The 17,662-nt window shown below is 49.1% G+C and overlaps 1 protein-coding gene across 2 annotated transcripts; it reads right to left on the reverse strand.

The window, feature by feature from the left end:
• Window positions 1–1,668: 1,668 nt before the first annotated feature.
• LOC121670007 (cartilage intermediate layer protein) lies at window positions 1,669–10,913 on the reverse strand. 2 transcript variants are annotated; one of them, XM_042039683.1, is made up of 8 exons: window positions 10,832–10,913; window positions 9,953–10,036; window positions 9,143–9,196; window positions 7,525–7,710; window positions 6,103–6,417; window positions 5,888–5,996; window positions 5,290–5,447; window positions 1,669–4,697 (listed from the first exon to the last, which is right to left on the reverse strand). In XM_042039683.1, exons 1-8 carry the CDS (start codon window positions 10,887–10,889, stop codon window positions 2,335–2,337), a joined length of 3,327 nt encoding a protein of 1,108 aa, XP_041895617.1. In that variant the 5' UTR covers window positions 10,890–10,913; the 3' UTR covers window positions 1,669–2,334. The 2 variants fall into 2 exon arrangements, with proteins under 2 accessions (XP_041895617.1, XP_041895618.1); XM_042039684.1 differs by lacking the exon at window positions 7,525–7,710.
• Window positions 10,914–17,662: the final 6,749 nt, after the last annotated feature.

Genomic DNA, 17,662 nt, shown 5'->3' on the forward strand with positions numbered 1-17,662 from the left:
AGATGCCAGGAGCTGCTGTAGCTTTGCTCCTATATAAACTTTTCTTAATGTATTGGGATGGTGGCTCATCAGTAGTGGTGAAATGTTAGCAGTGAGTGGTTGTTATGTCAAGGTTGTTTTCTGTTGGTAGTGCTTAAACACCCGTGTTTGAAACCTCTTGTCTTGCTCTGTATCCAGCACACTCTGCCAGCAGCCTCCTGGGAGAGCTCAGGGACTCAGTCAGTGCACAGATTAGTTTGTTCCTCCAAGTCAGCGCTAAGCTGCAGAGAGGGACAGTTTGGGGAAACTTGGAGAGCTTCTGGCTGTTCCAGGCTGTAGGGCCGTGACCATTTCAGTGCTATTAAACACACATTTCTCCCCAGAAGGAAGAGCCCTGTACTCTGCTGTGTTTGACTGGCGAGCCCACATGCAGCACAGGGATAGGATCCTGAGCCTGCTTTCATCCATTTATTTCCTGGGTTAGTCTGTAGAAGTCATTTGTGTTACTTCACTCTCAAAGTGATGAAACTAAGTTGGGGGTTTGGCTGTCTGTCTGCAGAGGAGGAGGGGAGCAGAGGGAAGAGACATTTCTCTGCACAAGCCAAGAGGTCCAAGGCTAGTGCTCCCCACTGGCTGCCTTGGCTCCAGCTTCTGCCAAGCCCTTGCAGCAGACTAGACACAAAAGAAAACACACAGAGTCTAAATTCATTGGTATGAAGAGGATGTGCCAGAGTATTCCACAGCTCTTCCTTTTCTGCTTTTCTTTGATAACTGTCAATTTGCATTAAAAAGTGGATTATTAAGGGCTCTTTTTTATTTCTTAAAGCATAATTCAGACTGCCATATATCACACCTGAGAACTGGTTCTGAAGCTTGCTAAATGCTATTGAAAGATTCCCTATGCCCTTGATGGGCTGTAGGTATGGCAGCATAGGCCTAGAACTGGCTTCATATCCATAGGAGGGGATGGGGCAGGAGAGGGAAATCCATGCTGGAGCACGTGTTTTGAATTCCAGTTTGCATCCACCTTTCTCTCTCTTTGTGGGAACTTTGGTGTCAGAGACTTGCTGGCTTGTCTGCATCCCAAAAATTTATTGCCAGTGTTTGCCTGTAAACACGTCTTCTGTGCTATGAGGTCCTTGATTTCAGTCTAGAAAGGGTGGGGGCTTGAAGGGACAATTTAATAGGTCACTTGGAGAGGGATCACTGACCCTTCTGTGACCAGCTGTACCTTCAGCTAAGAGCAGCTTCTTGCCAGATCCTTCTGCTCCCTGCTTCTGAGTGTGGAGGGAAGCCTCTCCCTATCTCCACCCAGCATCGCTCTACATTGCCTGGTTTCCTATCGTCCTTAAAACACGCATTCCCAGCCCTCTTTGTTACCTCCATCTTGTGCCACTCCTTAATTCATCCCTGCCCAGACCTGCTGCTCTGATTCTCCCACCACCGTTGCTGACTCTCCACAAGCTGGGGAGAGATTCCCTGACTGCAGCATGCCATGGCCAAACCCTGCACCTGCAGGAGAACCAGGCACCCATGAAACCCCTCACCCATATCCAGGATCAGTCTCACACTGATAAAACTGTGATCTGTTTGTGAACAGAAAGGTGAAATCCTGCAGGTTATTCTTTACTCAGCTCTACATGTGGTTTATTTACTCGGGCGTTTCAAACACAAAAGTGACACACGTTGTCGAAGTTACAAAATTACTTTTTTTATTAGCCTACCCTATCGTAGAGCATGGATTTTCTTGTCAAATAATGCAAGAAGCAAGAGAAAACTCTAGCTATGTCCACGTGGAGTCTGCAAATCCACATGGCTTCTGTGTGCTATTGAGCCTGTGAGTTCTTAGAAATGCAGCTGCCAGTAGTTTAGCTTGAATACAATCATTCTAAAACAAGCTAGAAATAAATAAAATACTTACATTTCAAGTACGAAACCTTGCAGTTGAATTCAGTATGAGGAAATCAGTTTATTCCTTTTCATGTTACCAGCTACTGTACAGGTACTTGGGCTGGCAAAGTCTGCAGATGCAGAACAGAAAAATGTTTTATGTTCATGACTTAATTGAATCATGTGTTTAGTCTTCCCTTTAGGCTATCACATGAAGCTGTTTAATGTCAGGCAGAAAAAAGATTTTTATGGATGCATTTAATAAGACACAAACTCACTACTGCTGGCCCCCACTTCTCGCCTTATGTCTTTCCTTTCTGGTGGGGAAAAAAAAATGGCACCTTAATTATGTCTCATAAATAATGACACCTACCAGCTTTCAATTAGGTTATTTAGCAGGTTGATGTTGCTTTCAAAGTATATTTAATTGAGTGTGAGTGACTTTACCAATGCTCCTATACAGTTCTAGTAGGTGGGACGTTGACCTCTCATCGGGATCCTGGCTTGGTTGTTTCGGCGGCTTGCTGGCGGCCTCTGGTACACGGGGCTCTGCCCTGGCAGAACCAGGATGGACTGCTGGCCTGAGTTCCTTGGAGATTGCTGGCCCAAGTTCCTCTGAGACTGGAAGATACTTTGCTCTGTTGCGCTCCTTTCCGAACAAGTGAAAGTCAACCCAACACCGACGTCGCTCTTCATGGTTCTGGAGGTGCCATCAGATGTGCCGTCGAAACACCTGCCCAGGGCAATTTCCTTGGCGATCCTTGGGTCTTGGTCGGTGACTGTGTAGATGCCGTAGTTGTGTCCCAGTGGGTCAAGAGGTGCCAGCATTGTGTACTCGCTGGTGTCATTGTTGGTAGCCATGGGGAGGTGGTTCACCAGGTACTCATGGAGCATGCTGTTGACACTCACTCGACGGCAGTTGCCTTGTGGGACCACTTTGACGAGTGTACGGTCCACACGGTCCTGGTCGAAGAGCATTCCGCTGCACTTGAACTCCAGGCAGGCTGCCGACACGTCCCGCTGCCGGGGGTCACGGATGCTACGGACATCCCTGATGCCATAGAGTTTGCCAATGGTGCGTGGGTGCGTCCCACCCATGTTGCGAGATCTTACATTCACCTCCTGGGGCCCATTTATTTTTACTTTAATGTAGCAGGCCCTAAATTCCATGGGTTTGGGCCACCACGCCAGGTAGTCATCGGTCCAGCTCATGAGGTCATCTTCACTGAAGGGAACAGTGTTGTAGTCGTACCGGTCTCCTTCTATCCTGTAAAACCTGAAGTGAGCAGCGCTGTGTGGAGCTTCCTCGCATTCACTGAGGTTTTCGTAGGCATAAATAGGGCCGTTGTTCTCTTCTGGGGAATTAGGGCTTGGCTTGGCCACATTAATGCTGAATGCTGTTTTCTTAATGTTGGAGTCCTCGTGGTCTGTCCTCCTGTAGTTGAGCTTGTTGAGGTATGGCTGTGGGACCCCAATAGCAGCAGGGTTGAGTTTGGGAGCAGAGGGCACAGCTTCGAGCTCTTCACCCCCCATGCTCGCCAAGATATAAGCTCCGTAGGCCTCGGGGTTCTGCTCGTCACAGAAAGCGGGCACACAGGCACCATTAGGACCAGTGACTACGCTGTCGAAACGGCCCCATGCTCTGGGGTTGGAGGAGAACCCTGGTTCTGGCTCCGTGTTTATAATAGAAATTACAACCCCTTGGATCTGCTCGCTTTGCAGAAATCTCTCGCTTCTGTAGGCTCGGACTTTGACATAGCACCGTCTGCTCTCAGGGACATCCAGGTTAAAGAGACGCCTCTCTTTGATCTCCATGTTCCCAACCAAAAAAGTTCTCTCCTCCCGTTTGCGCCGCGTGCTTTTTTCAATGTTGAAGTCCCCTTCTTCCTCCCATAAGCCTGTCTCTGGGTTCAGGGACCAAAGCTTCATCTCTTGCAGGTGCTCTGGCATCTTGACCTGAGCAGCATCCAAATGAACCTTCACCTCTTCTGCATTGAGGGACTCTGTACCCTGTTCATCCGTGAAGTCCACAGAAAACATGCCATATGTGCGGAGCGGAAATACATCTCCTTCCTCATCTACAAAGTTCAGATCACTTTGTGTCACAGGGGCTGTGGTGATGTTTCTCGGGTCCAGAAATGTCACGCTGGCTTTCACTTTGCCACTGTAGACCTCTCCATTTTTCCTATAAAATGCATTGGGAGGAATTTCTAATTCAGCAATTGGATCATCTTCTTCCATTTCCCCCAAAGAAATCACATTTGTTTCGGTGGATTCCAGTGTAACAGGGGCTTTCTTTCTTAGTAGCTTGATTTCATGAAATACAGCACCTCCATTTTCCTTGAAGGGCAGAACTTTCGTTGTGTTCACAAACTTCTGCAGTCGATCCACAAAAGTTAGAACCAGTCTCTCCGTATCTGCTGGAATGTGGATGGAGAAGGTTCCCTTGTAGCCAGTCATACTCACTCTCTTGTTCCCCATGTAAATGTGGCCAAACCTCAGTGGCTCACCATTATCTGCTGCTGTGGCTCTGCCTCGAACCATTATTTTGGTCTCGGTGCATATTTTGCACCCACATTCGATAATGACTTTAGTGGGGAGTGTGTAGCCATCGCAGGAGATGTCCCTGGTTTCCATCTTGGATACCCCGCAGCAGTAGGAGACATTGTCCTTACACCGAAGTCCCTTATCCAGCTTCCCCACACAGGTCTTTGCTGGGCACTTGCCCACATCATAGTAGAAGGAGTTTGTTGCTTTTTGGAAGCAATCATGAGGAAGTCGGATGAGGTGGCTTTGGGGTTGGGGGTCACAGGCTGCCTCTTGTCTTCCTGTTGAATAGGATTTCTTAATGAGCAGCATGAAATAATTGTACAGTCATCACTGTGTTGTCTGAAACCTCAGAGCTAAACATTGCTCCTAAAAACAATGAGGTTTGTGCAGGATTTTTGTTAGCTGGTTAACTCATTTCAGTGAAGGAAGCAGCTCAGCTTTAGCTTTAGGACCCTGATTAAGAGCTGTTTGCAGGAGCATCCCAGCTCCTGCTTATCCACTATAGTCATCCAACCCACCCTCAGCTAGATACTCTGCTGCTGCCTGGCTTTTTGACTATGGCAAGACTAAAATGTGTCCCAGGATTTTAAAAACAACCATAAATATTCCCATGTCAGGCAGCAAGTACAGTGAGAAATCTGACAGCAGCAGGTTGAGCTTGGTAGGTCACCTGCAATCCAGAGCTTTGGTTTGTAAGGAGCGTCTGGTTCATAACCAGCTCACTCAAGCTTATCTGCAAACAGATGAATGTTATAAACTTCAAGTATTTTTCCTGTGGCTTTTCTTTACCAGATGTATCTCAGTTTCTGGTTCTTGCACACCAACAGCTCCCCAGCTGCTTGGAGAGCATCAGGCACATAACTCTCTTACCTATGACAGCCAGCTTGGCAACTTGGGACTTTGCCGACCCCCCAGCACTGCTGGCCTTGCAGAAATACTCTCCTGACTGTCCACTGTTCAGGTTCTTCAGAATTAGGTTGTTTTTATATTTGTACAAGGAGGGATCCAGTAGTGAGCCATTGTGGTACCTGCCAGGAACAGTTAAGGAGACAGAGGCTGACAGTCTGGCTGGAGCACAGCGATGGCTTAATCCTGCATCCTATTATGTGGATTTTGCCAGATTTCCTGCCTCAGTTTCCCTGGTTTTTGTTTGGCTAGGTGGCATCACCTAAAAAATTTTCCCCTACTGCTGGCAGTACTGAGATGTGGCTGCTGGACAGCTGGCAGGCAGGCAGAGCTGCCAGTTGTGTCTGATGAGGTTTTTAAACTCTTTGAGTTTTTCCAATGAATCCCTCAGCAGATGACATTGCTGTGCCATTGTGAGGAAGCCATCACTTGCAGCCATCAGTTCTCAGAGTATTTAACTGTTTTATAGCTAAACCCCCCCATTTATGGAGATGGTAAGGAGATAAAACCGGCATCCATGGGACAACTACGACTTTTGGCAGGTTGAACTCAAGCTCCTTACCAGAGGTAGCGGTCGGGGGCTGGGCTCCCTCGGGCATCACAGCAGAGTGACACACTCTGTCCCACTCTCCTGGCTTTGTCCTCAGGGCTCCTGAAAATGTAGGGTTTGCCTGCAGGAAAAGGAAAAGGCCATCTCATTACTCTTCCTCCCATAAAACCACAGTTTATTTCTGATGCCTGCATATAGCTTCCTGCATCCCCCCTCTTTGGGGCTACCTGATCGGTGTAGTTGTACTTGGATTGCCAGGTTTCTCCGGTCGCTTTCAGGCACAGTGACAGTCGCTGTTGCATATTTGGCTTTCTTTATTTTAAGGGTGTTTTTCCCATCAGGACAGACTCCGGGGATCCTAAACATGCCTCTGTTATCGGCCATTGTCAATAGCTTGAGTTTCTTGGCTTGCAGGTAGACCCGGGCATCGGCAGCAGGTGACCCATCCTCGAGAGACACCTTCCCGTGCAGGGTGGCATCCTCACACATGCAGGTGTCACAGTCGGCATTGACACGGCCCATAGGGCAGGTGATGTTGCAGGCTGGAGGAGAAGCAGACACATCAAAAACCAGCCCCAAGTCCCCACAACACCCACAGCACGTTCTTGTGTCTGCTTTTAATTTAGATGCAATAAGGCAAATACTGCATAAGGAGCAAATTGTATCCAAAACATATTTTTCCTGATTATCCACAGCTGTGCATCAGAAAGGCAGGGACGATGTAATTTTGAACCTGACAATTAGTAGAAAGCAGCCACGTGGATATAATTACAGCTAGGAACTGCTATTTATCTTCCCCAAAGGGCTGAATTTCAGGGAAATTTGAATCCAGATCAGCATGTGAGCTCTTAGCTCAACCCTGGCAAAATTACAAATTCAATGTCATAAACTTTCTAGGTTTCTGTTACCAGTGCATGCCCAGAAGTTGTGATTTTGGTCTTTCCCAAAAGCTGTCTCCCCTTATTCAATAGTATCCTGGCTTGAGCAGGATGTGGGGTAATTGCCAAGTGAGCATTACCTGATGGGTTTAACAATTGGTCTCCCAAATATTACTCTGTACTCATTTACCTATAGTGATTAATCCTAAATAATAATCTGTCTTTTCCCAAGGCTCAGGTCATTCCTTTTACAATCACAGAGCATCCCTGTACAGCGGCTACCTGATTTTTCAAAGATGAAAATAAATGTAAGAAATCAGGGAAAACCTGAAACAATTTTTCTGCACAAAACATGTTTTCAGAATGTTTTCAGAATTACTTGGTTAAAAGGGGATTGTAAGAATAATATAATTAATTACAAGCCCCTTCAGCAGGGACTATGGCAATTTGATATTCCCAAATCATCTCTTTCCTGGAGGTTGCACGGAGGCAGCTGTCTGCAGTCACAGACTCCACCTTGAGAGCTGCCGTTATAACAAGATTAATGAGATTTTTTCTATATCTCCAAGATATTGTGAGTCCCTGTTATCTTTCTGTTTGGCTATAAACTCCTCCTGCTCTGCTCTTTGTACTCTCCAGCCCTGCTTGGGAATCACTAAATTCTGGTAAAGGAGAGAAAGATGGTAAAATGACAGCAAAGGGAATAAAACATCTGTGCAGTGGTGAGACCAGGACATCCTCCCCTGCCCGTAAGTGAGGTTATAGGAGCACCTGAGCAAACATGTCCAATGCAGAGCCGCCCTTCCTCAGTTGCTTCATTACAGTGCACGCCCCAGAGGCGCTCAGCTAGGCAGGATCTGGTACGCTTCTGCACCCCGGTTTGGCCACACTTTGCTGAGCACTCGCTCCATTTCGACCATGGAGACAAAAACCTTTTTGAGTCTTGCACCAGTGGACCTTGAATAACATCAGTGGTGTGTTACTGAGGCGCACATTACACATACAGCTGCCCAGAAATGGGCAGTTGGGTTTTAGCAGCTTCTCTAGAACTCAGACTATACATTTGGATATTATGCACCACATGGATTAAACAAACTCAAAGCATGTTCAGGGAGCTGGGAATTAAAGCATGAGAAGGCATCTGAAGGCTTCTGACTTAATTCCTTGCAGGCTACCAAATTCAGGATGATTAAGATAAACCCAAGAGGAGCAAAGTGCAGGCAGCTTATGCTTAGTGTAGAATAACTTTGGCTTAAGGAAATCAAACACACATTCTCATTTAAATGTTGTTTGAGGGGCAACACTTGTCTGTTTCAAATGTGGTTAAATAGTAAAAAAAAGGTAGAGTGGTTAAATAGTTATAAAATGGTAAAATTGTTGGTATGATCATGTTGAATATCTTTAACCAAATTTCAACATATGTTTTCTATAGGGGCAGCGTGTGTCCTGTTGTGAGCACCACTTTTACTGTGTGCAAACCAGAAGCTTAAGATGCTACCGAGCAGACTGAGCATGTCGGGAGCCAGCTGATCGGTAAAACAGAGAAAATTTGCAAAACACATTGAGAGTTTAATATGAGGTTAGATTTTTAAAGGAATTTCTTTAACTGGGCTACTAGATGTTATTAATTTAAGCTACTTTGAATGGATGAGATCCACTCCGAGTCTGTGGTTTGGGCTTTTTTTAAAATGCCAGTGTTCTAATAATGTTTGTGAGGATGTGCTAGTGACTAAAGTTTCTGAAAATGAAGTTTCTTGGAGACGTGTGCTATGTCATCTCCCATACCTATTCTTCCACCCAATTTGTAATAGAGCAGGTTGATTTGTTTCCTAGAAAGGCAGACAGACACAGAGCTGGACTGTTCAAATTGTGAATGGATGGTTGAAAATGATCCTGGCTTATAAAAGCAAGTGGGTGGAAAAGACCCTTTAAATGAGAGCAGATATGGAAACGTCATGTCTGGCTTGGAGTGAGCACTTGGCTTAGATGGGCAAGGTTTTAATCTGTTGGCACATCGGTATCTCTGGTTCAGCATCCCAAGTTGTGCATCCATGCAGGAGGAGGTGGGCTTGGGGTGGTCACATCCTGTGGAGAAATGCCTATTTGTGCTTGCCCCAAGCAAAAATTTAATGTGCAACAGATTAAACCGGGATCTCAGCAAGATCCTAAGTTTGTTTGGGATCAGCTGCTTTAATCTGCAGGGCTGGTGATGATAGGAAATGAGGAGGGGAATCCTGTGGAGGAAAATGGCATTATATGGCTCTGGGTAGTGCTTTGACAGCAGAAAAAGCAGAAAGTAGAGGATGAGGGAGAAGCTGAGGGGTTGAGCATTGGTGGGGACATGCGGAGGGACAGGGCTACCCCGTGGCACCGGCCGGCAGGAACATACTGCGTCTGATGTAGGTGAAGGTCGGGTCTCCCTGGCGAGAGCTGCTCCTTGTACCTGTGGGCAGAGGGGTGGTTCAGGCAGGGTTTGCCAGCCAGGGAGCCAGCCCCAGCATCACTGCCTTGTGCCATGCACTTTGAGGGGAAAACTATTTTACTGGTAGTTTTCCTAAAAATACCTCTCAGCAAATGGAGGGGAACTCTCAGTGTCCGTGGTTTTGGTGCTTTGATTCTTCCCAGTGGCTAAGAGAGCTGCTGGGAGCTGGGCAAATGGCTGGGAAAATCCCCAAATCCTTCAGCATGGCCAGCCCTTTCAGTGCCTGCTAGAATTTAAATCCTGAGCCATAGGCAGTAAAGATGAGAGGCTGGGGCATCTCCTGGGGATTAATGAGCGGAGTGGGCTCTGCAGGTTAATTATTCCCCACAGGCTTTGATTCTAAAGGAATGGTGTCACAAAACCGCCCAGGGTGTGGGGACAGTCTGGGCAGGGTAAAGGCAGTCAGAGCATGTGCTGGCCCATTCCTGGGATCTTCTCACCCTCCCGGCCCGTGCGTGCCTCCCGCAGGAGCTGGGGCTGTGGTCACATGTTGACCTTCCCTTTTCCAGGAGAGGAGCCAACAGCATGTGTCAGCAATAGCCAAAACCCTACAGGGGGTCGTGGATGATTAACATTTATTCCATTTCCTAAATCATAGAATCACAGAGTGATTCTAACCCTAAATGTCCTCTTCTACTCAAATAATATTGGTTAGTTCTAAATTGTTGGAAAAATTGTCCAGCGAGGAAAATCCACCCAAGGTGGGAATTAACTTACTCTCCATGCTGAGCATTACCAGCGGGCTGAAGGTTTTCGGTCCTATCTGGACCCTGCTGAGGGCTGGTTTCAGAATCCTTTGTCCTAAGGGTCAATAAATGAAAGAATAAAATAGATTCAAGGAATTGGGCATCCTTAGGTTCAATATTACAGCTTTCCCGTTGGACTGTGGCTGGTTAGAGCTCCTGTAGGATGCAGTGCAGGAGATGCCAAGAGACGGACATAACAGAGATGTCCCACAGCATCACTGCAGCTCAGGTATGATACAAATTTTCTATTTCCCTTATCACTGAAGAAGTTTTTCGTACTTCCTGTTGGAGCAGCTGAGATTGATTCATCTTTTTATAGCTGGAGAGATAAAATATCTCCTGCCTCTCCATGTGCAAGGAGAAATGAATCCAAGGTTCATTGCCCTATGGGGCAAGAACGGATTTCTGCACTTGCTGGCTACCTGCGTGCCTGAGGGGAGCTGATGGCCATGGCTGGTTCCTGGGGACCAGTCCCATATAAACTGGGGAGCTGAGCCCCAGCACCAGCTCTCCCCTGTGCCCAGCTCCTGTGGGTACAGACTGGATTCTATGGGGTCTCAGGGACAGCAGGCAGGGATGGTCTCAGCATGACCAGTGGGCTGGGGAGCTCATCTCTGGTCATACAGAGGCTTGCTGACTCGCAGACAGGCTTTGCTTGAACTCTGGGGGCTGGATGGAAGCCAGTCCTTGTGGAAGTTGTCTGGCTGGGCAAACGCCACAGTGACCCAGACCAGCACCCAGCATCGATGTCAGGCTGTGTCTGCTGGCTCAGTGGCTGCCAACAGACGTGCCTGCACTGGCGTGGGCAGGGGACAGCACAATGACCAGAATGGAAACATTTAACCTTCACCTAAAACGGATGTGGCTCCCAAGAGGAGGAGGAGGATCCAGGCTTTCATGGTGACCATTGCTGTCTCCAGAGGTGACCAGGGGCTTCCGCAGCTGTCCCACGCCTTCCCCAGTCCTGCAGAGACAAGCCCAACTGTGTCGAGGCTCACTCGGGTCCTGCTGTTTTCCGGGAACTTCTCCCAGGCTGAACCACTCCAAAACATGCCACGGGGCCACTTGTATCCCCTGCTCACCCACCCCCAGCAGCTCCTCATCTACTCCCCCAGTGGGGAGCAGCAGGGGCTCCACATCTGTGCTCGCATTCCCCCTGCTTCTCACCATCACATCTGAGCCCAAATCTATTCTGCAGAGCACTGCTTTGTAACGGCATCTCCTTAACATGCCTTGGAACAGCTTAAATACTTCTGCAGGGATCTCTCACAGCCCGCGCAGCTCCGCAGGACCCCCAGCACCCAGCTGTGCTCCCCACAGGAGCAGAGACATCTCCATCCCTCTGCCTGCAAACTGGGCATAGTGTGAGGATAGAATCTTAGCCCAGTATATGCCAGAGCGTGAGAGGGAAGGCTCCTGAGCACCTCTGAAGGTGGAAAGCCCCATGCACAAGCCAAGTATTTCCTTCAAATGTAGCAAGAAGCTCAATATTTTCCTTTTCCCACAGGCACAGATGTGGGACTGAGGCTTTGTGTCGTTCTTCACCAGCTCAGCCACTTCAGATTTTGTTTTCAGTGAGTCCCTTTGCCCTAGAGCTTCAAGCATTTGGGTTTTTAATTTCTGAATGTGCCCATGGAGCTGGTGTTACCCCTAGTGCCACCAGCTAGAATTCCAGGTGCTTTACTTTATGCACCCAAAATTGATGAACTGGGAGGAAGGGAGAATATTGCTCCAGTCATTTGGTGCCTCAGTTTACCCATAAAATGGGGCTGACATACAGCAGCCAGGGGTGAGAACACTCTTGTTATCTGTAAGTGGTACTAACCATCCCCTCAGAGACCGGAGAACGTGGGACTAGGAAATATTTTGATTATGGCTCAGCAAATCCCAGTGAAGCAAAAATAACAAGCAACACATGAGCGGTATTTTGTGGGCTTATGGTGGGGTCGTGAACTCGCAGCCAGACAATAACCAGGAAAAAATTAATCCTGTTTCCCACTTGGCAACTATTTTTGGAGCTGACTGCAACTTGTTCAGCACTGGGTTTGGGATTGAGATACATCCCTCTGTACCCAGACATGCAATGCTAGAAAAGGGGGGCTCAAGCGGCTGGATCTTGGCAGCAGGGAAGGTTTGGAATTGCCTGTGTCCCCTCTCTGGGAAGGGGCTGGGGAAGCCACCGTGGGACAGAGCCACGGGAGATCAAACAGCCCCATGTGAGCAAAGCCCCCCAAGCCCCCGCTCCAGCTGTCCCGTAACCCTTCCCCAAGCCCATTAGCTGGGACGAGGAGGGGAGGAGCGGGACGCAGGGAACTGCATCCTCATCTATGTTTTTCAGCCTCTGTGCCGTCATCTGCCCATTAATTAATTTCCACCTCACCTTCAATCACAGCCGCACTTAATTAAGCTGCTTTAGCACAGCAGAATTGTAACCACTATCTGCCACGGAAAGAAAAACAGCAAGATTGGGTTGGGATTTTTTCTCTTACCCTAAAAAGCCACTGAAACCCCACTTAAGGAGAGTCCCGTCTTCTCACCACGGAGCCGCCAGCCGAGCTGAGATCTGCGGGCGAGACGAGGGCTTGTCAGCTGCGGGTTCAGGGATTTGCAGCCGATTGGGAAGGAGAAGGAGAGGGGGAGAGAGAGGGAGAGAGGGAGAGGGAGAGAGAGAGAGCTGCAGCTTACCGAAACCTCCCCTGTGCCGAATGGAGCCGAGCTGTGTACAAGCCTCCCGCCGCCGAGGCGGCGAGGTCGCTTATATAGCCCGGCGTGTAGCTTAGGGGATGGCAGCGAGCCACTGGCCGCGAGCACAAACAGATCGGACGCGCGAGGAAACCGCAGCTTGAATAATCCCTTAATAAGGTGATGGTAAACAGAAACCTGCGGCGATGCCACGGCGTGGCGGCTGCTGCTGGTGGCGGGGCAGGGCACGGTGTGGGCACCACGTCCCGGTGTGGGCACCGCATCGCAGCACAGCACCGTCACTGTTAGTGGTTCACACGGGGTCTGGATCTGAAATAGATGCTGCTGAGTGTTGAAGGTGTAGATATGGTGAGCAGGCAGTGAGTTTTGGGGATGCTTTTTTGGCTTTACCTGGTCTGGGACAAACGTGGTGCCCACCCAGCAGTGCATGTGGAGTTGCCCCGTTTTGCAGGTGTGTGGTATGGCTCAGCTGGGCACCGTTCTCTGCACTGCCTGCCAGCCTCTGCCCCTGTGCTGGCTCTGGCAGGGGTCAAATGAGGATGCTGTGAGGATGTGAGACAAAGCCAGTGGGATTGGTTTGGACACCTGGGGTAGCACAGAGCTGCAGAGGCAGGACCATCCTTGTAATTAAATGTGACTGCATCTCCCTCGAGCCATGGGGAGTCCTAGCAATGACCCCTAACCAGAGTTTCCTGCTTGCCCCACACTGGCTTCAGCCTTCCAGGTTTTTCTTCCCTCTGCAGCCATATTTTCCTCATGGAACTTGTGGCAGCTGGTCTGTGAACTCGGGGCTCCTGGGTGTTGAGAAGGCATGTGGCCTTGTGCAAGTGACTGCCACCCAAGCATGCAGCCCCAGAGCTGTTGGACTGTGCAGACAGTTGCTGCAGGAGTGTGGTGTGAAAGCATATGCTTTGTATCAGGAGCTACCCCCAAAGAATGGGGATGGGTGTTAGGGCAGCCGGTGGGGGCCAGTGGTGTCCCAAGCTGCCTCATGGTAATCCTTGTCAGCCCTGATGCCAAAGGGAGTGGTGCAGGAGGAACACAGATCAAGATGTCACATAAAAAATAATCAGTGGTGACCTACACCGGCTCCTGTTTATGTTTACGAGGGAAAAGGAAAAAACATCTGAGATGTGCCCAAAACAGCAGAATGTTTATCTGGTGGGCAAGGAGTGCCCAGTGAGCTGGAAGCTCCAGATCTCTGACATAAACACGGAGCTCATCTCCGTTTCCTCGCCATGATGAGGACAAGGCGTGGGAAAGGTGCTGAGGCAGAGAGCAAGGAATTCATCTTCCCCAGATGGCACCTACCTCCCACCACAGCTGACCCACACTAAGCAGAGCATCGATGCCTTGGCAAGACATCTCCAGTCCCACTGGCTGCTTGCCCACATCCTGGCATCAATTTCCATGTGTCTCACTGCTGGGTAAGGAAATGTGCTGTTCTGCAAAAGGAATAAAATGTTATTCCTTACATTATGGAAATGGGATGATAGCTCTAACCCAGTGTGGGTGCAGGCATTTCTGTAGGGGATTTTGTAGCCTCCTCAGCATGGCTGTTTTCTCTCTAGCGTGTCTCTTTCAAGACCAGCCCTGGAAACATGTGTGCTGCTTCAGAAGCAGGTTTGGGACATATGAGTTCATGCAAACCCCAAGTCTCTAGAAAAGTTCATTTGCACAGTCTCTCTTGGCTTGACCATCCCTTGCTGCAGCTCCGACATGTGGCTGACTTTGGAGGGAACAGCATGAGAAGAGCCCCAGATGTTCCCAGTGCTGAGCGCCACTGGCTCTGGGAGGTGCTTTCCATCTGCCTGGAGGTGAATGATGCCCCAGCCCACAGGGTGGAGAGGACAAGCCAGGGGCTGCCCCATGCCCTGGGTAGTCTCTGCAGGGCTGCAGCACCTGTGGCCAGTGAGAAGGATGAATCCCAGACCAAACTGCTCCTATCTTTCTGCCCATCACCAGTGGCTTCAGCTGCCTAAGGCTGCTGCTTCCCATCAGAAAGCAGCAGATCCACAGCCTCTTGGACTCATTCCCCTCCCGGATTAATGCTGGGGAGCCTACCCAAATCTCATGGGTTTTTCCCATGGTTTCATCACTGATGTATAATTACAAAGCCATAAGGTATTTATGTGAATGCTGCCATGCTTAATGCTACCTCTGACCAGTGCCAAGGCTGGGGCAGTGTCAGAGGAGTGTGACAGCAGATGGTGCAGCAGCATCTCCCTCCCCACACTCCTTTGTATCCATAACTTTTCTTGTGTTCATCTAATAAATCCAGGGGAAAACTGGCTAGTAATGCTCATCCTGGTTCTTCATGTGTCCCACCCTTTCTAGTACCGCATGGGCTGAGTGACCATCACCAAAAGCCAACTACACCACACTGGGAGGGCAGCAGGGTTGGAGGGGCTGCTCTCAGGGCTGCATGTGGAATTCACAGGCTGTGGGGTCTGTGAAATGCTCTGTGGGGCCCATAAAATCCCCTTTTGGGCCAAGGCTGTGCTTAGTTCCCCGCCAGCTGCCCTCATCCTCCCTCCCTGTGCCCCTCCACTCCGCCAAAGGGAGCTGACGGTTATTTTTCCCTGGTGCATGTTTCTGGGCTTGCTTCTGTTTACGGAGATGGGAGTTAAAATAACTGATTGATGACTTTGTTCCATCCCAAACACTTTGGGGAAGTTTGCGTGGTTTAGAAGGGAGAGTTGGGAGCTGGGATTTCATTAAGCACTTGGCTCCTGGCACTTCTCCAGCCATGCTCCAGGGGTGGCTAATGTTGTTTTTTAAATCCTGTTTTGCTATCCCAGGAGCCGGAGTGGCAATTTGCATGGTTTGTAGGAGAACTTGGGAGATGTGGCAGGTCCCTGAGGTTCCCTCTGAGCTCTGAAACACCAGCAAACCTTGCAGCCACCACAATATTGTTTCACTTAAGCCCTCCTCCACCACTTCATCAGCACAAAATCGCACTCCAGCTGCCTAAAATCTTTGGAAAAGAACCAAAAAATGAATTACTGGAGTTTGTTTTCATTGTGCAGATGAGGATTTACAGACTGTGACTGGGAGAAAAGGAGTGAGTGGACTTTTTCCCCTCTGGAAGGATTTGCTTGGGAGTTAAAGCCTCGACTGGGGCTCAGTAGTGCTAACATCATTTATGGAACAGATACAAAATGCAGTGCACAGTGGGGACACCAGGAGAGCCAGGATCCAGGGAAAGACTGATTTTAGCTCTGGAGCTCAGGAAGGCTTTTTCTGCAGTGGTGAAAAAGCCAGGAGTGAGGGGACAGTAAGTGTCTGTGGCTGTGCTGAGTTCACCTTCCACATGGTGAACCCCCAAATGTCTGCTGGCACCAGCACAACACAACTGACCCCTGACATGTAAAAGAGGGTGCCCTCTGTTCCATGATTCCATCTGTAAAGGAAAAGGGCTGCTTCTAGTGCTTTTTCAGGGCATGTTTGCTATTGGAGTGGTCAAGGACTGTCACCTGCATCCCTGCTGCACACATACAGACCCACGTACCCTGGGGAGGGACTCACTGGTCACTGGGATATCCTGGACTGCAGAAGGGTCCCACTGATATTTCCCTCCTAGGTGCCCTGCCCACATTTGCTGTCTTTCCTTTCCCATCAGAGCGTGGAGGGGCAGAATTGTGAGAGTACCAGAAGTGCCTCAGTAGTGAATCCCTTTTTACTTGCATTGCTGAGCTGGGGAAATTAAGAGTTCTGACTCATTTAGAAATAAGAATTCCGACTCATTTAGAAACTCTCTGTGAGATGGAGAAAGCCATTATTTTCAAGCCCGCCATGAATAATGCATATTCCAGCCTCTCCCTGGAGCATTAACTGCTCAGGGACACTTGCAGGGCAGCATCACGGGTGCGTGTGGGGAACATCCTGCTGGCAGATGTGGGCTTGTGGCAGCACCTGAGCTATTGCACAACCTCTGATCAATGATGTAAAAGCGGTCGAAGGATGGGAACAGGCGTGATGGGAATGTGGCCAGGTCCAAGCCAGGACAGCACCTCAATGGGGACATTTACACTGCAAAGGAAGGGCTGGAGCAGAGCTCCAACCCACAGTCCACCAGCTGTTTGCTTTAGCTCTGGACAGGGTTGGATGGACAAAGACCATCCTGTGTCAAAGTCCATGTTGATTTGGGTAATTAATTGCTCCTGAAGAAGTCCTTGGTTTATTGCTCTTGTTTATGGGTATTGGCTTTGGGCTGGGATGCAGTCCAGGCTGTGCACCCGTGCTGGCATGAAGAGCAGCCTCCCACACGTGGGATGGTGATCCATGATCTCGTCTGTGCCTTTTTCTCCATTTTCTTGCTATGAACTAAGTTGAGATGGGCAGGTTTGCAGTGATTTACACCAGCAAAACATCAGCCAGTTTTTCCTAAAAACCAGCAAGATCCTGCCTGATCGATGAGTGTGCAGGGGAGGGCTTGGTTCTTCCAGTTTGTCTTTCTCCTGTTTTGCAGGGATTGCACTAGCAGCACATTGGAGAGGCGTAGGCTGTGTAAGTCAGACCAGAGGCAACAGTGATGGCAATGAAAGTGAAGTTTGGGGTTAAAAAGTTTTTTTTAGTGTTCAGATGAGGCTCTAATGTGGAATGGGCAGAAAGATGGAAGAGATGGAGTTATGTGGGTAGTGGGCACTCCTCACTGAACCATGTGGGAATTTATGTCAGGGTAATTATTGCACTGAGCAATGGGGAGCCGTGCCTGGGCTGGGGTAACCAGGGTTGATCTGCCCCCAGGTTTCAGCTCCGAAAGAGTTTGCAAGCATCCCCACTGACAAAAGAGGGCTTGGAAATGCCTCCCCTTCCTGGAGTGCCTGTGGTCATGGGGGCGACCAGAGATGTAAAATATCTCACGACCTTATGCAATATGCCAAGGACATGCTCGGAAAAGCTGGTTTCTGCTGAGCTAATTGCAGCACTGCTGGGATTCCCCCTGGAATATGTGGCCAGATCAGCTTTCGCTGGA

This window comes from Corvus kubaryi, unplaced genomic scaffold (genome assembly GCF_017639235.1).
Source record: "Corvus kubaryi isolate FWS band 111438036 unplaced genomic scaffold, C.kubaryi_AGA036_p1.0 37394, whole genome shotgun sequence".
Classification (NCBI taxonomy): domain Eukaryota; kingdom Metazoa; phylum Chordata; class Aves; order Passeriformes; family Corvidae; genus Corvus; species Corvus kubaryi.